Source organism: Moschus berezovskii, chromosome X (assembly GCF_049115385.1).
Source record: "Moschus berezovskii isolate FMDL1 chromosome X, NW_MosBer_1.0, whole genome shotgun sequence".
Classification (NCBI taxonomy): Eukaryota; Metazoa; Chordata; class Mammalia; order Artiodactyla; family Moschidae; genus Moschus; species Moschus berezovskii.
Window position 1 is genome coordinate 145,117,247 of NC_142488.1, and position 22,516 is coordinate 145,139,762.

A 22,516-nucleotide genomic window follows, 5' to 3' on the forward strand; every position below is an offset into this window, starting at 1 on the left:
AATACTGGAGTGGGTTGCCATTTCTTCCTCCAGGGGCTCTTCCCAACCTAGGGATCCTCCCAACCCATGTCTTCTGCATTGGCAGGCAGATTCTCTACTGTTGAGCCACTTCTAAATGAGATGTCTTCCTTCTCATGGCAAATATGAGAGCTCAAATCCCAGAGAACTGCTGGAGAGGGATACTGAATGGGGTCAACAGACTTAGCAACTTACTTCAATTGCTTTTCTCTTGACCAATTTTCTTACTGTCTTAACTTTAGGGGAAAAAATAAAAGATCACATAGATCACTACTCTAGATTGAGTGTAAAGATGTCCCTCACAGCTTCTGAAATGTGGTCAGTTAAAGCCCAGATTTTAAACGAGAGAGGAAAAGTAAAGCAGATCTTTCCCACCTCTGGATTGTAATGATACTAATAATAATGATAAAAATGATGATGATGATCATGACTGTAAGGACTCATATTTACTGAGTGCTAACAGTATACCAGGGGCTGTCTTATTTGCACTTCACAACAACCCTCAAAGAGGTACTTTTTTTTGCCATTTATAGGAAAGGAACCTGAGGCTAAAAGATGTATGTGACTTGGGTAAGGTCTTGTAGCTAGTAAGAAGGGTTGTGAACTCTAGATCCAGAGGCCTCTCATGTAAGTACATGTATTGTATTTTACAACATCATCACAATATTAACAACTTTGTCTAGTCATATGTTTCCTGGAACTTTCCATGTGAGTTACTACCTCATGACTTTTACAGCTGTTGAACCCTCTACTTGGACTGCCTTCCTTTCTTTCCTGGGTTGGCATCTTATTGTCATTCATAGTCTCTGTTCAAAAGGCACATCGTCAGAGAGAGACCTTCCCTGATACTCTATTGGACTGCCACTCCCACCAGTCATTAGCACACAATTCTGTTTTATCATCTCCATGATATCTGTTAATGTTACTTGTCTACTGTCTGTTTTTCCAACACCGAGCACAGTGCCTGGCACATAGTAGGTGCTTGCTAAGTACATCACTTGGTAAATAACTCATTAGTCTGAACCAATCAGAAGAATCTAAAGACTAAAGAAATTTCCTTTTATGTGTGTGTGTGTGTTTTTGAGACAGAATCTGGGAATTCTCTATTGGAAATATACTAAGTGAGCAACGGGCAGACAGAAGAGCTGTTTCAAAAGTCACCTGGTGACAGAGCCTTCTTTTATCCACCCGCCAAAATGGTGATTTCTCTTACTATGTCCCAGCTCCCAGCCCCTGTATACCTGTTTAATAGTATATCAAAACCACTTGTCAATGAGTGTGCGTCTCTTTGGGATGTTCATCTTCTGAAACACAGGAGCTGGTCTTTTCTCACTCACATATCCTAACACAACCCTCTGCACACATCAGGTGCTTTAGCGGTGCTGTCCAGTAGCTGAGAGACCAAAGAGGACATGTCCCTTTAAAGGAAGCCTGCATGGCCACAATGGGGGAGACACACACACGACATACTTACCTGTAGAGTCTGAGCCCTAAGGACACAAATGGTCCCCACCAGGTAAAAGGCATCCTCCAAAGGAAGATTTACGGCAGATGACCCACAGTCATGGCTGGGGAAGGAGCTACGGAACAGTGCAGGAGACTCTAAGGGAGAGAGAGACACACAAGTGACAATCTAATAGAAAGGCAGGCCAGGTACACAAAAGAACAATCACCTGTCCCATCCGTGTGTCATTTATCAACCCATTGACAATTTTCAGTTTTCTGAACCACCAATTCTTCCTGTCTTCCTTCCATTCCAACCACCCTCCCCACCCTGGTCTCCACCAGAACAAGGAGTCATTACTGGGAAATAATTGTGAGTTCAGGGTGATTTTTCAGTTTTCCAATCTTACCTTGTGAATGGACGTTTTAACTCCAAAAGAAATTTGCTCCTCTTCTTTACACAGACTACATGGGTATCAAATATGTGTAATTTGTGTGTACATGGAATCAAGTATTTTTTAAGGTATTTGACTTTTAGTTTCCAAGGCATGTAGCAAAGATACCTGACAACCACTGTGTGAGCTAATTTTCATTCTTTACTTACCCATTCATTCATTTGTTATATTTTTAGACCTCAGTGGCAAAGAAGTGAGTTAATTATATTCTTAGTTCATGGCATATTATGAACACAGATAAAATTCCAACTCTCATTTTTATTTTTTTCTCTCTGTCCCTTTCCTACCCACAGGCACCCACTATTATCTACCACTTTTAACGTGTGGTCAAATATACCACCTCGTCAAATATGTGCTAAGTTGCTTCAGTGGTGTCTGACTCTTTGCGGCCCCACGGACTGTAGCCCACTAGGCTCTTCTGTCCATGGGATTTTCCAGGCAAGAATACTGGAATTGGTTGCTATGCCCTCCTCCAAGAGATCTTCCCAATCTAGGGATAGAACCCACATCTCTTATGTCTCCTGCACTGGCAGGTGGGTTCTTTACAACTAGCGCCACCTGGGAAGCCCCAGTCAAATATGTGTAGCCTGGTTCTATGAACTATTATGCTTTCACAATTTACAAAAGTTGTCTTGTGCTATAGATCTCATTGTTTCTCAATGAACAACATGGTTTTAATATCTAACCATGTGGTATTATGTATATCTAGAGTTCATTACTTTTAACGATTATAAAGCTTTCTATATTGTATATTTCCCCCAAATTGTACTTATTCATTTCCCTAATGATTACACCTAGGCTGTCTCCAACTCCCTCCTACTACAAACAACACAAGTCCCCTTAGACACAGATCTCTGCAGCTTCGCCTCTGTGGTATCTCTAGCCAATGATAGGATCACTGAGTTACAAGATAACTGACTTAATTTCACTCTGTTTTCCAGGATGGCTTCATGAGTTTACATTCCTCTCGACACTGTATTAGTGTTTTCATTTCTCACATCCTCACCAGTATTTGTTATTATTCACACTTTTGATTGTTGCTTTTCTGATGTGTGTACACTGCTACTCATTGGTTTTTTAATTTTTCATTCTTTACTTCCTAGTGAGTTTGAGCATCTTTTTACATATTTGTTGGACTATTTACCTCAGATTCAAGCCCTAGATCTTTTAATGATCCCAAGACAGTGTTTATATTAATTTATCAGTGTGTGGTTCCTGAAACCTTGAGAATTTCAAATTCTGATCCTGTTTTCACATTAAGACACACAGATTTTGGTTTTGATTTCCTCTAAATAACACATATTTTTCCATTCAAACTCTGAGTTATCACACTTACTCTTCATCTAAGCCAATGGGCAGAATTTTACTGATCATGTTAAGTCTCTAAGTTTTATGTGTTGGTCCTTGAATAAGTGTTACTACTCCAGACTGCAGTCAATGGAATAAACTGAGGCCCAGCACAAAATCAACTCCTTCTTATCACTGTGTCCTGTAGTTTATCCTGTCTTTTAAGGTTGTCTATGCAATAAACTCCTTAGGTTATGTTTAAGCAATAATTTCCTTGTTTTTTGTAGAAGGAAAGAGCCATCCTTATCAGCACAGTCTACCATGTTACCATATGACCTCACCTTGTAAATTTTGCTATAACTTTTAAAAGTCTAATTGATGTTTGTGGTCCACCAAAACCTGTGATCACAGGGGTAGCAGAGAGAGTGCCAAATGTAGAAGGGCATTTATATTACCAATGAAGGGCTGCATAACTCATGGATTTCATATAAATAAGATTAAAATCTCTATTGATTACCATTAGAAACATCTTTCAGAGTCAGAATGACTTTAACATATTCATAAGCAGAGGTGTTACTGGATTCAGCATCTCCTCTTTTGAAATGACAGCAAAAGTCAATATGGTTTCCCACTAAAAAAACAAAACAAAACAATTTTATATTTGTATTTAACTATATTCTGAAGGATTATTTCATATGACTATTGTCTTAGACTAGATTTTTAAAATATTATTTTCTTTTCATGAATATTAGCACTTGCATAGCTATCTATGTTGTATCTACAGAGTGGTTAAGTTCAGTTCAGTCGCTCAGTCACGTCCGACCCTTTGCGACCCCAGGGACTGCAGCATGCCAGGCCTCCCTGTCCATCACCAACTCTCAGAGTTTACTCAAACTCATGTCCATTGAGTCGGTGATGCCATTCAACCATCTCATCCTCTGTCATCCCCTTCTCCTCCTGCCTTCAATCTTTCCTCTACCCCTATAGAATGGGGTATCACCTAAAACATAATTTACATAATACTAATGCAATTATACAAAAGCTGAAAAACTCAAGGTTCATGATAAAGAACAAGATTTAATAGTGGAGAAAGTTTCATAGTAAAAATAAAATTTGCGAAATTATGGTAAGTTAAATTAATATGTGATCGGCAGCTATATTGGCTCTAATGTCTTTATTTTTATTATTCCTTTAAGTGATTGTTATGTCTCTTAAAATCTAAGCATTTACTATTTGAAATAAAAGAAAATATGTACCTGAACTTGACACAGGAATTCTGAAAGCCATCTTTGAAAATACTTCATTTTTCTCGTCATCAGGAAGAAGGCTTAAGAAGCTTTTACCCACGATGTCATTCTCAAGAGGGAAAGAGGGAATCAATTTTGTTATATGCATTACTGGCATTTAATTTCTCTATCTCCTTACCTCCATTAAGCTTATCACCTGCCCCACCTCAGCCATCTTATAGTCAGACCTGTTAAACTTCTAAAGTCTCAATTCACATTGATCCATTCTATGACCATCACCTCCTACCTTCCCAGTGTGTTCATCCAAGTATTTTTTTATTTGTCTGTGCTGTGTCTTAATTGTGGTATGTGGGATCTTCGATCTTCCTTCCATCATGACAGGCCTCCTGCACTGGGAGCTCGAAGTCTTAGCCAGTGAACCACCTCAAAAGTCCCTCAAAAGTATTTTAAATAGCATCAATTTCCTGACATTCTTTTCCTGTCTTTTTGTATACCACTTATCACTACCTGCCATCATAGTCACATGTATAAAATATACAATATAAAATAAAATAATAGATAGGGTCCCTCAATAAAATATAACTTGCATTAAAAGAGAAACCTTGACTGTCTTATTTACTGCTACATCCTTAACACCTAAAACACAGTCTGGCATGAGTGAGCACCAATAGATATTAGTTGGATGAATGAATATTGTTGTACCATGTAGTTGAAATGTGGTGACATGAGTTAACTGAATATCAGACATTACGTAAAGAGTTTTTAATGTGATAGAAACAAAATAATAAGCAAAGTACTCTTTGTAGTTTAATGATGACTTTGGGTGATGAACTACAAATTAAAATGATTTTAACTGATTAATTTTAATAATCTACAGTCAAAATTCAGAAATATATTTTTATGGTCCATTTGTAGAAGCAAGCTTATGAATTGGCCAATGTTCAAATTAGCAGATGGATCCTGTCTCAATCAAGAAAAATCTTGGCTCAATTCAGGGCAGAAATATAACCCTAGTTTAGCAAAGAAAACATGAATAAGCAATAGGTTTTGACAATGAAAGTCACACAGTAAGAAACTGACTTCTCAAAAGAAAAGGGTATTTTTATTTCAACTTAACTTTTTCAATGAAAATACTTTATTGATTTAGTTATAAAATACACTTTAGGTACCAAAACAAGTTATCTCTGATCAGTAGAGACCACTCATTCATTCCTTCACCTAACACCTGATTAACAACTGCTCCATGCCAGAACATTGTACTAGGTACGTTCAAACAAACTAGCTCACATAATCAGATTCCTTGTTAGAAGAAGAACTCTCCTCTATTGAATTCATGAGGAAATGGAGGCTTGTCCATTTATGGAAAGGAAAGAAGTTCAGAGATGAGATTCATACCCAGTTCCACCCAACTACAAATTCATCATTCCTTCCACTACACCACAGCTACCTTGAGTCCCATTGGCGGATTTGCTACTGGGCCAGCTTCTGCATTTTGGATATTTTACATGAAGTTATTTTTTTATTTTTGCTGAAACCTATGATAGTTTAAAAAGATGAACCTGACATGTTTATTCTAAATTTCAATGAACACAGAGTTCAGTAGGGAAGACGACACATGCACAATTACAATGCAAAGCATAAAATAATAGGTTGAGATCATTTCAGCCCATGAAATAATAAATAATACAATAATACCCCAACAAGAGGTACAAAGTACTAAGGCTCACCTGTTCTTTCATTGGTAGAAGAAAGTATAGCATTGTCACCTAAAATAATTCAAAGTTGATAGGGTCCACATGGGGTCTCACTCACCTGGGCACCTCTGGAATTCAGTAGCATGTCTCTTTGGTATGCTGCTGCCCCGCCACCCTCAAGGGGCAAAGGTGGGAGGTGGGGGGAAATACAGCATTACCAAAAGCAAACAGCAGGGGTACACCAGCAACTGACACTTGGGGCATACACCCAACAACCGCACACACATGCTTCCTCTCCAAACAATCATAACGCCCTACAGAGCAAAGGAAATCCCTCTCCTCCAATATATGGATGATCTTCTCCTTTATAGTCCTTGGCTTGCACACTCTCAACACCACACTATACAACTCCTTAATTTTCTAGCTGATAGAGGTTATCCAGTATCTCCCACCAAGGTTCAGTTTTCTCTTCCTAGAATCACCTATCTCGGAGTCCTTTTAACACCAACAAAAAGATGCATTACTACTGATAGAAAGTCCCTTATATCTACCCTACCACTCCCTATATCAAGTGTTATAAAATATTTTAGTGCTCAGTCTGGTTTTTGCATTTTTGTATTGTTATTTTATAGGTTGTCATACCCTCCGCTAATCTCCCCTTCCTCTCTGCCATCTTATCCTGACCTAACGCCCAGAACAGGTGGAAACAGGATGACACCATTTAAAGGCAGGGAAGAGCCAAAGTACAGATTTGGTTCCAGCTTTCAGGTGCTAACTTCCTACTGTGCAGGGCACGATGGCATAACATTGTCTGCTTGTACCCCTTGTTCCCAGTGTACAGGATCTTTGCACACGTGTCTGAATCATCGAGGGGTTTCCTCTGCTCTGCAGGGCATTATGTATCGTTTGGGGAGGAGGAAGCATGTGATCTGTGAGGTTGTTGGGTGTATGCTCCAAGTGTCAGTTGCTGGTGTACCCCTGCTGTTTGCTTTTGGTAATGCTGTATTTTCCCTCAGCTCCCACCTGTGGCCCCCTGAGGGTTCAGGGCAGCAACATATCAGAGAGACATGCTGCTGAATTCCAGAGGCACCTAGGTGGATGAGACCCCTTGTGGACCCTATCAAAAGTGAGCAGTTTTTTGATCATGCACATTCTCTTGGATGGAAATAGCAGCCGTAAGTTACTTATTAATTCACTACATTCTTTAAGGAAGGTGACAGTGACAATGCATTCTTGAGCATGCTCAGTCACTAAGCTGTGTCCCACTATTTGCAACCCCATGGACTGCAGCACATGAGTCCTCTGTTCTCCACTGTCTCCTGGAACTTGCTCAAACTCATGTCCATTGAGTTGGTGATGTCATCCAACAATCTCATCCTCTGTCATCCCCTTCTCCTTTTGCCTTCAATCTTTCCTATCATTAGGGTCTTTTCCAATGAGTCAGTTCTTTGCATCAATCAGATGGCCAAAGGATTGGAGCTTCAGCTTCAGCATCAGTTCCTCCAATGAATTTCAGGGTTGATTTCCTTCAGGATTGAATGGTTTGATCTCCTTGCTCTCCAAGGGACTCTCAAGAGTCTTCTCCAGCACAACAGTTTGAAAGTGTCAATTCTTTGGCACTCAGCCTTCTTTATGATCCAACTCTCATATCCATACGTGACTACTGGAAAATCCATAGCTTTGACTAAATGGACTTTTGTCAGCAAAGTGATGTCTCTGCTTTTGAATATGCTGACTAGGTTTGCCATGGTTTTCCAAGTGACACTAGTGGTGAATAACTCACCTGCTAATGCAGGAGACACAGGTTCAATCCCTGGCTTAGGAAGATCCCCTGGAAAAGGGGATCTTCAGTATTCTTGCCTGGGAAATCCCATAGTCAGAGGAGCCTGGTGGCCTACAGTCCATGGGGTCACAAAGAGTTTGACACGACTGAAGCAACTTAGCAAAAGAAAAAAATGTTTGTCATAGCTTTTCTTCCAAGGAGCAAGCGCCTTTTAATTTCATGGCTGCAGTCACCATCTGCAGTGATTCTGGAGCTCAAGAAAATGAAATTGGTCACTGTATCCAATTTTTCATCATCTATTTGCCATGAAGTGATGGGACCAGATGCCATGATCTTCGTTTGTTGAAAGTTGAGTTTCAAGCCAGCCTTTTCACTCTCCTCTTTTACCTTCATTAAGAGGCTCTTTAGTTCCTCTTTGCTTTCTGCCTAATCTAGGGTGGTGTCATCTGCATATCTGAGGTTATTAATATTTCTCCTGTCAATCTTGATTCCAGCTTATGCTTCATTCAGCCTGGCATTTTGCATGATGTACTCTGCACAGAAGTTAAATAAGCAGGGTAAAAATATGTAGCCTTAATGTATTCCTTTCCCAATTTGGAACCAATCTGTTGTTCCATGTCCAGTTCTAACTGTTGCTTTTTGACCTGTATACAGGTTTCTCAAGAAGCAGATAAGGTGGTCTGGTATTACCATCTCTTTAAGAATTTTCCACAATTTGCTGTGATCCACACAGTCAAAGGTTTCATCCACACAGGCAGTGAAGTAGAAGTAGATGTTTTTCTGGAATTCCTTTGCTTTTTCTATGATTCAACAGATAGTGCCAATTTGATCTATGGTTCCTCTGCTTTTTCTAAATCCAGCTTGAACATCTGGAAGTTCTAGGTTCACATACTGTTGAAGCACAGCTTGGAGGATTTTGAGCCTTACCTTGCTAGCATGTGAAATGAGTACAATTGCACAGTAGTTTGAACATTCTTTGGCTTTGCCCTTCTTTGGGATTGGAATGAAAACTGACCTTTTCCAGTCCTGTGGCCATTGCAGTTTTCTAAATTTACTGGCATATTGAATGTAGCACTTTCACAGCATTATCTTTTAGGATTTGAAGTAACTCAGCTGGAATTCTATCATCTCCACTAGCTTTGTTCATAGTGATGCTTCCTAAAGCCCACTTAACTTTATACTCTAAGATGTCTGGCTCTAGGTGAGTGATCACACCATCGTGGTTATCTGGGTCATTAAGACCTTTTTTTGTATAGTTCTTCTGTGTATTCTTGCCACCTCTTCTTAAAATCTTCTGCTTCTGTAAGGCCCATACCATTTCTATCCTTTATTGTGTCCATCTTTGCATGAAATGTTCCCTTGATATCTCTAATTTTTTTGAAGATATCTCTAGTCTTTCCCATTCTATTGTCTTCCTCTACTTCTTTGCATTGTTCACTAAGGCTTTCTTATCTCTCCTTGCTATTCTTTGGAACCCTGCATTCAGACGGGTATATCTTCTTTTCTCCTTTGCCTTTCACTTCTATTCTTTTCTTAGCTATTTGTAAGGCCTCCTCAGACAACCATTTTGCCTTTTCACATTTATTTTTCTTGGGGATGGTTCTGATCACTAGCTCCTATACAAGGTTACGAACCTCCATCCATAATTCTTCTGGCACTCTATCAGATCTAATCCCTTGAATCTATTTGTCATTTCCACTGTACAATCATAAGGGATTTGATTTAGATCATAACCGAATGGTCTAGTGGTTTTCCCTACTTTCTTCAATTTAAGTCTGAATTTTGCAATAAGAAGTTCATTATCTGAGTCACAGTCAACTCCATGTCTTGTTTTTGCTGATTGTATTGAGCTTCTCTATTTTTGGCTGCAAAGAATATAATCGATCCCATTTTAGTTTTGACCATCTGGCAATGTCCATGTGTAGAGTTGTCTCTTGTGCTAGAGTGGTATCTTTTCTAAAGTTCTTCTCTGTATTCTTGACACCTCTTCTTAATCTCTTCTGCTTCTTTTAGGTCCTTGCCATTTCTGTCCTACCCTCATAGCCTATTCTTAATACAAGAGCCAGAGTGATTCTGATAAAAGTTAGATTCAGATAATTTCCTGCATCAGCTCCAAATGGCTTCCTCCCTTCTCTGAGGAAAAGGCAAAGTCATTACAGTGGCGCTAAACCAGGTGACCTCTGTTACTGCTCTGACCTCATTACCTCCTACAACTTTTCTTCTTGCTCACAGCACTCCAGTCCCAGTGGCTTCTTTATGATAGCTTTTCACACCAAGTATACTCCTGTCTTAGTGTCTTTTCACTTGCATTTGCTTCTGTTTGGAACACACTTTCTGCATGACTCACATACTCATCCTGTTTTAGTACCTGTCTAAATGTCACCCGATCACACAGGCCTTCACTAACCACACCATGTGTAATATCCCACTTCCAGTCACTCCCTGGGTAATACTGTCCCCTACTGACAGATGAGAAATGAAAGCTCATGTAGTTAGTGACTGAGAGTTAAATTTTAATCTCTAGATTATTTGACTCCAAAGACCAAGTTCTTTCCACCTCACCATCCTATCGGCTTGGAGTTGCCCAATAGACAGAGGTTCAGTTCAGAAGCTCAGTCATGTCCGACTCTGCGACCTCATGGACTGCAATACACCAGGCTTCCCTGTCCACCACCAACTCCTGGAGCTTGCTCAAACTCATGTCCATCCAGTTGGTGATGCCATCCAATCATCTCATCCTCTTTCACCCCCTCTCCTCCTGCCTTCTTTTCCAGTGTGCCAGTTCTTCGCATCAGGTGGCCAAAATATTGGAGCTTCAGCATCAGTCCTTCCAATGAATATTTAGGACTGATTTCCTTTAGGATTGACTGGTTGGATCTCTTGCAGTCCAAGGGACTCTCAAGTGTTTTCTCCAAAACCACATTTCAACAGCATCAATTCCTCGGCACTCAGCTTTCTTTATGGTTCAACTCTCACATCCATACATGACTACTGGAAAAACCACAGCTTTGACTAGATGGACCTTTGATTTTTAATGAAATTGTAGATTCCTGGAGCTGGAAAGATGCTCCAGAAATGGTTTGGTCTCCATATTTATATGAGATGGGTGATTTATAAAATTAAATTTTAAATCAAAGCTTGGGAAGAAATCACACGCTGTTAAAAACTAAGAGTAAGGATTTAAACAGAAGTGTGAAACTGTGTCCCAGGTATGGTCCTTTTTAACCCTGTTTTAAAATAATATGGGCTTCCTTTGTGACTCAGCTGGTAAAGAATCTTCCTGCAATGCAGGAGATCTGGGTTTGATCCCTGGGTTGGGAAGATTCCCTGGAGAAGGGAAAGGCTACCCACTCTAGTATTCTGGCCTAGAGAATTCCATGGACTGTATATACCATGGGGTCATAAAGAGTCGGACACGACTGAGTGACTTTCACTGGAAAGAATATATAAATTCATTTCCATTTAATGTTTATGTACAGAGTAATAGTTATAGCTTTAAGTACACCAAACTCAGATTACCACGTACCTGGTTTAAGATGAGCAGTTCAAACCCATGTCCCAGACGCCTCTACCTTAAGATGACTCTGTGCGTGTGTGTCTATTACCTCAAATGTTGAATGGTGAAAGAGTCTCTTAAGAGTGAAAGCTCTGAACCAAAATGCATAAAGAATCAAGGATAACAGTATAAAAAAATCCTCATAGAAGGATCCTCAGGAAAAGTCACTGGTCTCAGTCAATTGCCAATTTGCTTTAAGTAATATTAAATACTACAAGAATTTGGGTAGTTTTCTGGTCTTCACTATAACAAACTTTGATGAATGATGTATTACATTAATATTCTTTCTTTTAAAGTACATTTAATAAGACCATTCTCCTTCTACGATAAGACTCCTCTAAAGTCCAAGGCAATGAATATCTCTAATGCTATGCATGCTAAGTAGCTTCAGTCATGTCCGACTCTTTAGGACCCCATGGACAGCAGCCCACCAGGCTCCTCTGTCCATGGAAATCTCAAGGCAGGGATACTGGAGTGGGTTGCCATCTCCTTCTCCAGGAATAACTCTAATATTTGCATTTTATTCAGCTGTTTTGGGATCCTATAAATATAAGCTGAATTTGGAAATATAACTTGATTTCTAAAAGAAAGGAAGAGAATGAGGAGTTCAAAAATGGATACAGGTATCTTTAAATAAAGACAAAAGAGGAGAAAAGCTCTCTGCGTTCCGAAGTGGGCCATAGAACATGCTGGCTGTAACAGTATAACTAGTGGAATAAGCATGTAATCCTCTTTGAACTTAACTAAAGAATAATTTAACAAAAATTCTATTAATGTGCGTGGTTCAAACTTGAGTGCTACAGGTCTCTGGGTGAGGGTGTGTCAAGTTCTTCAGACAATTCTGTGGAGTGAGGAATGTGCAATGAAAACAACAATCCATATATGATTAATACAATCCGTCAAGTGACAGAGATTTGGGAGTGGTGGTAGTTGTGGATGTATGCTCCTTTTCACACACAGACATGCATGCAATATGAAGGTTTTCAGTCCTTTCATGTTTAAGTGATATATGTGGTGGGTGTACAACATGAAGATCCAGAAAAAAAGATTAGGAAATCATATATTCTGAGTCAATGGTGCTGGGAAGATTGTAGAAAGCTCTCCTGAGAGGGATATAGTGACACCAAAGGACTCAGGAAGAGCTGACTATTTTGAACATCTGATACTCTGACTATAATGCATGTGAGTGTCTCTCCAGCAATATGTACAACATTGCTAAACTAGGCAATCATTTATCTTTTCCCCCCAAATTAGATCACGGCTCGTTCTTCAACATAAAGAAACAAAACGCAAATCAGACCTGGAAATGGATGTCACGAGCTAGCATGACCAAATCATGACATTCATTGTTTAATCAGTATGTGGTAGACTCAAATGTACAAAATCAGACACATCCATCTGGTTGAGGGCTGCCTGGCAAAGCAGTCACCTTGGGGACCATCACCTTCAAGGGCAGTTTACAAACCACACACCAGTGCACACCCAGGGTTTCATTACCTTATATCAGAGTTTGTTTTTTATAGCTTTAAAACTGAAACCAATGGAGAGGACAATAAAACAGGTGCACATTTTGACAACACTAACAATGGCTTCTCTGATGCGTTGTATGCTGCTAAAAACAAATAATGAACCTCTATGCTGCTGCTACTGCTGCTAAGTCACTTCAGTCGTGTCCGACTCTGTGCGACCCCATAGACGGAAGCCCACCAGGCTCCCCTGTCCCTGGGATTCTCCAGGCAAGAACACTGGAGTGGGTTGCCATTTCCTTCTCCAATGTGTGAAAGTGAAAAGTGAAAGTGAAGTCGCTCAGTCGTGTCCGACCCTTAGCGACCCCACGGACTGCAGCCTACCAGGCTCCTCCGTCCATGGGATTTTCTAGGCAAGAGTACTGGTGTGGCTTGCCATTGCCTTCTCCAGAATGAACCCTTATACAACAAAGCAAATGATCCTTTTCCAAAAACTGAGAGAACTTACAGGTAAATGGCCAAGAAGTGAAGTGATTCTATGGGCCACGGAAATTATCACTCCATCTGTGCTCACTATTATCATAAATCCATCCAATGACTAATGAAAAGAGAATAATAATGTAATTAAATAGTGGAACAATAATAAAATTATAGCTTAATTTCTAAATGCATAAATAATTATAATCACACACTGAAAATGTATTGTGGTCCTTAAATATCAATAAAGCAAGCCCAGAATTAATTAAAATTCCATTATTCTGCCTCATATACAGAATCTACTTAACCTTAAGCATGAGATGTTTATCAAATGATGTCTTACTTAGACAAACACATTTCAGTGTACACCCAATTAACACAAAACTCTCCAACACAAGGTAGGAAGATTCATTTCCATGTGTTGGTTATTTCACACTTAATTCAAAATTAATTCCAAAAACAGTAAGAATATTTTGGAGGGCATTTCCATTTGTAATTAGTTTAGTCATCTATTTATAAATATGACAATTGCCTTCACTTTCCTGCTATATAATGGAATAGATATCCAGACAAATGCCTCCTCGTAAAGAACACCTAAAATGATGGATAAAATATATAAAACAGGGAGAAGCTTATGGTAAAGTATGGGAAACAATCGGATACAGAAATGACTAGAACACGAGAAGTCAGAGGATATCAAAGCTTGCATATGCCTTGGGAGCATCTATGCAACATTGATGGCATAGAGCCGGAGGACGGAAAACAGAGCTTGGACCCACACAAAGTGGGGGTTGAAATCAAAGACTCCCATATCAAGTCAGGAAAGGAACACTCTCAGCAGACAAAATAGAAAGATCTTATCCAACAAAGAAAGCCCAGGAACTCACAACCTGCCTATCTTGCCTCAGCCTCAGCTCGGGCTAGAAAAGGAAAAGAAGAACTGGTTTCCTCTGGGAATTGCAAACAGAAGCCCACTCACACTACCTACCTGTGTAACCCTCAACACCCCAAGCCTATTATTTACTTTCAAATGGTTCTGACCCCAAATATCTAGGAAAAATAAATTGAGAATGATTTTAAAACCAGGGCTCAAAGAATGTAGATAAATTTCCAAATAACGTAAGTTTGTCATAAATGATTAACAAACACAGGAAAAACATGAAACATGAACAAGAGACAGTATAAAGAATAAAATGCAGAATTAGATTTAAAACTGCAGATATGAGAAATATCAGAGATAGAATATAAAATAAACAAAATAAGTATGCTTAAAAGCAACTATACTGTAATAAAAATTAATAAATATAAATAAATAAATATACATATATATACCAAAAACATGCTTAATATACTTAAATAAATCGTAAAAGGGTATTGAAAATATAGTGAAGGAACAGGAGACTCCTAACTGACTAGGCAGATGTGAAAATTAATCAAATTGTCTAGAAATGACATCATCAAAATAAAAGCTCAATATGTAGGTCAAATAGCAAGTTAGAACATAGGTGGAAAGATAATTTCTGAACTGGAAGACAAAGCTGAAGCAATGACTCAGATGCAACACAAGGAGATGAAGGAATGGAAGATAAGAGAAATGAAATGACACAGAGAAGAGTGGGAAAGTGTACTAGACATTTTACACATGTTCACTTTACTCTCATAGCCACTCTGTGAAACAGAGATATTGTACAGAGAAAGAAGTCAGAGCTGAGAGATGGCAATTCTCTCAAGGATGCATAACAAGTAAATGATAAAGGCACAGTTCATATCCCTATCTATCTGACTCAAAGGATTGTGGTCATTCGGGCTTTAGTCTGTGGTCTTTGAACTCAGTGAAACCTACCAGTTCCTTTGGAAGTAGAAACCATGAACATCTCATGTCCTTGAGGAAAAAAAAGTAAGGAATGAAAAGGCTTAATCAGTAGAATCTAACTACCTGTGTTGAATGAATCTACCAGATAATTAACTTGCCACTAAACTATGCAAACACTCGTTTGTTTTTGTTGTCACTGGAGATCGGTGGGTTCAGTTGGCATAAGAAACATCCAGGCAGCCTGCTAGACATGAAGACTCCTGGCCCTACCAAGATAGAGACTTCAATTCAGAGTTTAAGGTGGATCTCAGGAAGCTGTGCTTTTACCAAGTTCCCTAGGTAATTTTGAAGGTAGAGTCCCCTAGCCACACTTTGAAAAACATTATTCTGTATCTTTTACTGCATGCATTCTACATATAAAGCAATCAGAGAACAAATTCCCTCTTACTTGTAGTGTCTTCTGGATAAAATCTTCATAGCTTTGAAATGATGGAGTCCAATTCAGTATCTCTGTAGATGTTTTTATAAGGAAGAAAGGATAAAAAACGGTCACATTAAAATGATTAGCTTATGGGTATTATATTTTTCAAAGTTATAATTAATTTTATAGAAAAGACTCTCATGAGAAAATGCTGAGTGCTAATAAAGAATCTGAGGTAGACTAACTAATTGCTTATAAGCTATCATCAACAAAAAAGTGTTCGGAATTGAAAAAGACCTTGAAGATCATCCATCTCAATTTCTACTGTATGCAGGATGATCTTTCTAACGATGTTATGATCTTCAACTCCCAGTTCTTTCCCTTTCTTGACTTCTTTAAGTCTTCCAAATTCTACCCAAACCCAATATTCACAATATACCAGATAAGGTACAGACTGTTGAATGCTCCAGGTGTATTAAGACACTGAAAATGTCCTCAGTCCCTGGCTAAAATACAGAATTCCATGACTGTTTCATCAAATTAAGTTTCTAGCAAAGGTCCTCAACTAGAAAATCCTTAAACTGTATCTTGTAATTCTCCAAAGCTGCGGACACTCTTCTGTCTCCCATACCCCCTTCTCCGTGCTTCAAGGTTTTCTGGTTTTCCCAATGAACAGTTTCAGCTCCTGAACTAACTCAGAGCCTCTGCTGTCAATATCCACCCCGCTTCACCTCCCCCAATCCCACCTGTTCCACTGACTTCACTAACCCGGGGACCTCACTAACACAGCCCTCCAATCTCCAGTTATTTGAATGTATGTCCATAAATGTTTATTTCTTCTCCTCACAAAAATGGTGAGGAGACCCATAAAACTAATGCCTACTCAAAATGTTAAATCCCTTGACAAATACAAATCTGACAGCAGCACTTGCTCTCTTGGTTGGCTGGGGTCTCAGATCCTTTTCTATGAGTAGATAAGAAGGGGCTCAGGCATGACCAGAAGAGCTCCTGAACCCTCACTTAAGAGGGGATGAGAAGAGGATGTGTAACTACGTGGGAAGGAGGAATAATATGAAACATAAACCATGCTGGTTGCACAACCGCCTCACAATCAGTGTTCCTGATCCCTGTCCCAGCCTGGAAACTGAATTTTGGTCACAACTTCTCCAACTCAGAAAACAAACCATGCCCCTCTCCCATGGCTGACTTCTGAGGTCACTTCCCCACTGACTTTCAGGTCCACCTAGTGACTTTCATCTCCTATACTCCCTACAAAGAAATACAAAAGACAAAGAACAGTCCATGTATTTCCAGAAAATAAAACCTATGTATTTTATAAAACAACCATAAAGGCCTTTTGTACATTATTATATTACCCATGAACGTGTCCTTGTTTTGTTTCTAGGGTAAGCACTAAAAAGCATTCTTCACTAAAACCCCAGTGTCCAGCATAGTACTTAACTCACAATAGGAACTTGGCAAGTCTCATTAAGCTGAACCTCATTCATTCATTTATTTAACTACCACGTACTGGGTTCCTACTACATATCCTACTCTGTTTTAGAGGCTAATGATAGAATACAAACAAGACAAATAAAGTGACCATTCTTTTGAATCTTATAGACCGGGGAAGGTAGACAGATAACCAACACATAGACCAGGGAATTGGTCGTTGCATATACCTTGAAGTACAATAATTTCAACTGGGTGCCCAGGGAAAGCCTTGCTGAGAAAATAAAAAATGGCAGGAAGAGAGCCATGTGAAAATCCGGGAGCAAGGAGAGCATCTCAGGCAGAGGAAGCAGTAAGTACAAAGGGAGACAGGAAATATTTGGGCCAACTTAAATAACAGGAGGTCAGAGGGACTAGTGTAGGGTGACCAAGGGATAGAGCAGTAGGAAATGAAGTCTGAGAGACAGGCAGGACCAGACTATGTAGTGAACGTGAGGGAGCCAGCATTGTTTTGAGTGGAACAGCATGTGCTCTCAAGCAGAAGAGTGACATACGGTTTTTTTCCTAATATTTTTATTAGAAAATATATGTTTCTATATTTCATTGAGGCAAACATGAACGAGTTCCCCGACCAGGGTCCCCTGCATCTAGAGCACTGGGTCCCAACCACTGAACCACCAGGGAAGTCCCTTGATATATATTTTTTAAAAGATCACAATGGCCGTTTATGAAAAATAGGTCAAACTAGGGTGCAAGAGTGAAGCAAGGGACCCTCGCTGGAAAGTGTGTTCAAATGGAATAGATGGTGGTGGCCTGGATTAGGTTGGTCCACCAAGGCTATGGAAGTGGCAGAGTGAATGGATTTGAGATATACTTTAGAAGCAAAGCTAAAAGGATTTGCTGATGGATTGGTGGAGGACACAAGAATGACAGCTGGAGTTTATTTTGAGCTGCTAGAAGAATGGTGGTACTTTTACTGAGACTGGGAAAATCAAGGCTGGGAGTGTGAGAGGAATCAAGAGGTTCTGAATGGCGATGTTACCTTTCCTGTTAGACATCCAAGCAGAGAAGTCACAGAGGAAACTCTCTTGCTGATTTAATAATGAGTATGATTCTCAAGTATGGAGGTAAGGGAGGAGGTTCGAGCTGCAGATAGATTTTAAAAGTGGGAGGCACTGACATCCAAGTAGCCCTTCAAATTAAGGGACTGGATGAGATTACGTGGGAGAATGACTGTAGAAAGAGAAGACAAAAGATCCTAGGACTGAGCCCTAGGGCACATCCATGATTCAAAGTTGAAAAGGGAAACAGGGTATGGGAGAAAGAGAGAGAGACGGAATGGCCAATGAGTAAGGAGAGAAACCAGAATCCAGTTACCCAGGTATCCTGGAAGCTGAGAGAAAAATGCTTCAAGAAGGAGGGAGTGGTCACCTGTCCAATGTTTCTGAAACATCATGAAAGATGTGGATAGTTAAGGGACCAAAGACCTCAGCAATGTGGAGGCCACTGCTATTCCTGACAGAAGTAGTTGTCCTGGAGTTGGGGGAGCTCCAGGCTCAGCGAAGTGGGTTGAGAAAGGATGGGGCACGAGGAAGTGAACACAGGGTCGATACAATCGTTTCGAGAAGTTTTGTTGTGAAGGGGACACAGAAATAGGGCAACAGCTGAAGGTATCATGGGGCCAGAAAAAAATATTTTTAAGGTAAGAGAGATCTTCTACAGCATGATTACATGCTTATGAGCATAACCTGCTCAGATGTTTTGAGTTAAATATGCTTAAATATTACAGGTACTATTTGACACCCTTGGGGCCCTGTTTCCTTTAGCAACATTTACATATGCCTTCAAGTGCCTAAGATACAGAAATTTGCACTACTGTTGCCCAGAATACTTCTACTAATTCTCATTTCCTTATTCCACTTTTGCATGAATCTCAATAATGCTTTTAGCATCGAGCATAAGCAAATTATAAATGGAGAGAAACTAAATATCTACATAATAGAAGTTGCTTCGGGAGATCATCTCATCATTGCTGCTACTGCTGCTGTTATTATTTAGTCACTCAGTCAAGTCCAACTCTTTGTGACCCCATGCACTATAGCCTGCCAGGCTCCTCTGTCCATGGGATTTGCCAGGCAAAAATACTGGAGTGGGTTACCATTTCCTCCTCCAGGGGATCTTCCCAACCCAGGGATCGAACCGGCATCTCCAGCATTGGCAGGCAGATTCTTTACCACTGAGTCACCAGGGAAGCCCCATCTCGTCATTAATCCCACACAATGATGTTTGAGGTAAAGGGAGAGCACCAGTTGTCCCACCCATAGCTAATTTTCAGTACAGCTAAGCTCAGCTGAAACCTGTCTTTTGTGAAAGAGCAGAAATACCCTGTGATTTTTCCTCCTCTTTGTTTTTCTCCACAGGATAACTGTCCCTGTACAAAAAATCATGTAGTCCTCTGAGGATAGAATTGATGCGCTTATTTTTCTGATCTTCAGCCAAATCTCTGTATATAATTGATAAAAGACAAAGAAGGTTATTCGTAAGGGTACATGCATGCTAAGTCGCTTCAGTTGTGTCTGACTCTTTGCAGCCCTGTGGACTGTAACCCATCAGGCTCCTCTGTCCATGGGATTCTCCAGGCAAGAATACTGAAGTGGGTTGCCCTGCTCTCCTCCAGGGGATCTTCCCACCCCAGGGATCGAACCCATGTCTCTTATGTCTCCTGCATTAACAGGCAGGTTCTTTATTACTAGCACCACCTGGGAAGCCCATAATAAGGGTAGGACTGAGAATTCAGATGGAACAATGGATGGGGAGAAATAAGGAGAGAGAAAGGGAGATGTTATTGTCAACATCTGGGCAAAAATCTGGTCCTTTGATAACTCATATAACAAAACAGTCAACACTAAAATAAGAATGTGAAAGTCAATCTCATGTCCCTCAGACTCTGAGGCTGTTGAGGGTAGGTTGGGACCATATCTGCCTCTACATTTCCCATAGCAAAGCCCACACAGTGTTTTGCACAGTGGCCTATGAATTATATCAAATAAGCCCAAATTGATTTGAATATAACGGTGGCTCTTTGTTCTACCATATAATCTTACCTGCTTTTTCAGAGTACTTCTGATTAAAGAAAACTGTTTCTAAATCACCTCTAATTACTGAAGAGGCTTTCTTGAAGCCAATGCTCCATCTCACAGAGAAAGTTGAGCAATGAAATGCTAATTGAGGTTTTAATTTTTAACTTTAAAAAAAACACAGACCATTCTGAAAAATTCTGACAAAAACCTTTTGACCAGTAGGATGGAATTTACTTTAGATTCTCAAACTGGAAAAATAACATTATTAACCTTCTCAAATGTATATGAATTTCAATTCTAGGCAAGCCAAGGCCCCCAAGCAGACTTTTCAACTGATCAGGGAGTATAAAGCTTTTATTCAGTGTCAGCTCTGAGCAACCACTATGCAAGGCACGGAGGGCGCAGTTCAATGAGGGAGGCTGTCAGGACATAGAGAGTGTGCATGCATGCTCAGTCACTCAGTTGTGTCTAACTCTTGCGATTCCATGGGCTGTAGCCCACCAGGCTCCTCTGTCCGTGGGATTCTCCAGGCAAGAATACTGGAGTGTGTTGCCGTTTCCTACTCCAGGGGACCTTCCCAACCCAGGAATTGAACCTGAGTCTCAGTCTCCTGCATTTGCAGGGAGGTTCTTTACCACCAGCACCACCTGGGAAGCCCATAGGAAGCCTACAAAGTATTATAATACAATTAGGGTGAGGCATATGAAGTACCCACCAGACAGGTCAAATTTCTCTGAGTTATTCAAGTTTCCCAGAGGAAGGAGAATTTTGCAAGATGTGAAACAGGAAGGGAGGACAGGGGAGAGGTCTTTGAGGAAAATATCAGTCAATTAGGAATTCATACCACCTCACTTTTCTTCTGTCATCTTCATCCATTTTGCAGTGATGTAACAAAGAATCCTGAAATCAAAGTGGAGCCACATTTTACTAAGAAATCAGTCTATGATGAATCACTTAAAGCAATAAGATTAATAAAAATTCTCAATTTTCCTTGAGGAATGCCTACTTCTTTTAAAGAGAAACTCATTAAGCATCTGTAGATGCTAAAGACTTGCTTTATTGTGTGATCCCCAATTAATGTTTGTCACAATAATACTACAAATGAATGTATTTGGAAAAAGTTTCAAAAACACTGTGAAGTTACACAACTTAGTCCCAAAGTCAGGTATTTGTTGGTTTAATTCTGTACCCTTAGATTCCTTTAACTTCCGCTGATTTCATGAAACAAAGACAGTGAAACAAAAACAGATGTGGATTGAAAACTTTATACCTAGCCACTATATCATGCCACAATAGACAAAAGCCTGCACTTATCATTGATATCACAGAATATCATTGATATCCTCAGCATAGAAGAATGACCTTGACAACACCAGAAGTCTCTGCTTTGAATTGTGTAGTTAGACTCACACATCACCTCAAGGTTGAAACCTCAAGATAGAAATCAATGGCATTCAAATACAATTCAATGTGCATTAAACAAGAAGGCATTGTTAAAATATAGCAAACATCTTCTAAATGCTCTCAAGAAAATAAGAGAAAGCTCAGGTGTCAAACCCTGGGCAGATTCTGAGAACAAGCTGGTTAATTCACCAACCTGTGCTGCTGGGGAGATGACGAAGCATAACTTACATCCCTCACATCTAGCAGAGTGCTGGGAAAAGTCTGAAAAAATGAACAGAGTTTTCGGATGGGATAACATCAGGCAATCTAAAATATAGGTAACTAGATTCCTAGAAGAAAGAGGAAAAGTAATATTTGGATAATTTCCAATTGTCCCCATACTGGATGAAAAGCATAAATTCATATATTCTTGAAGCTCAATGAATCCAAGAACTAAACACCATGAAAAGCTTACCAAGGCACATCATAAACAAACTGCTGAAAAGCAACTGCAAAGAGAAAATCTTAAAAGCAAACAGAAATAAAAGATACATTTAATACAGAGTGGGGAAGGATGTTCTCTGTTTGACTTCTCATCAGAATAACCCAAGCCAAGAGAAAATGAAACATCTTTAAAGTTCTGGGGGCAAACAAATCAATTTATAATTCTATATCCATTAAGAATGAACCCTTCAAAGAAACTGACGGTAAAATAAAGACACCTCCAGATGAACAAAAAATGGAAGAAGTCAAGGCCAGCATACCAGCACTATCAGAAATGTTAAGGGAAGGACTTCAAATAGAGGAAAAGGATGCCAGATGGAAAGTTATATCTACATAAAGAAATGAAAAGAACTGGAAATAATACGTACATGAGTAAATATAATATTTGCATTTCTTTAAAAGATAACTGAAATAAAAGCAAGGAACTGTGAGGTTTA

At 39.6% G+C, this 22,516-nt stretch overlaps 1 protein-coding gene across 1 annotated transcript in view; it reads right to left on the reverse strand.

Moving 5' to 3' along the window:
* LOC148773525 (circadian clock protein PASD1-like) overlaps positions 1 to 21,068 on the reverse strand; it is a 64,261-nt gene extending 43,193 nt beyond the window's left edge. The window contains exons 1-7 of the mRNA XM_088834324.1: positions 21,040 to 21,068; positions 19,497 to 19,615; positions 15,688 to 15,749; positions 13,458 to 13,547; positions 4,460 to 4,559; positions 3,721 to 3,834; positions 1,493 to 1,620 (exon numbers count right to left, since the gene is read on the reverse strand). Of these exons, the coding sequence (XP_088690450.1) occupies positions 1,493 to 1,620; positions 3,721 to 3,834; positions 4,460 to 4,559; positions 13,458 to 13,547; positions 15,688 to 15,749; positions 19,497 to 19,615; positions 21,040 to 21,068 (642 nt within the window). The remainder of the gene's footprint in view (positions 1 to 1,492; positions 1,621 to 3,720; positions 3,835 to 4,459; positions 4,560 to 13,457; positions 13,548 to 15,687; positions 15,750 to 19,496; positions 19,616 to 21,039) is intronic.
* Positions 21,069 to 22,516: the final 1,448 nt, after the last annotated feature.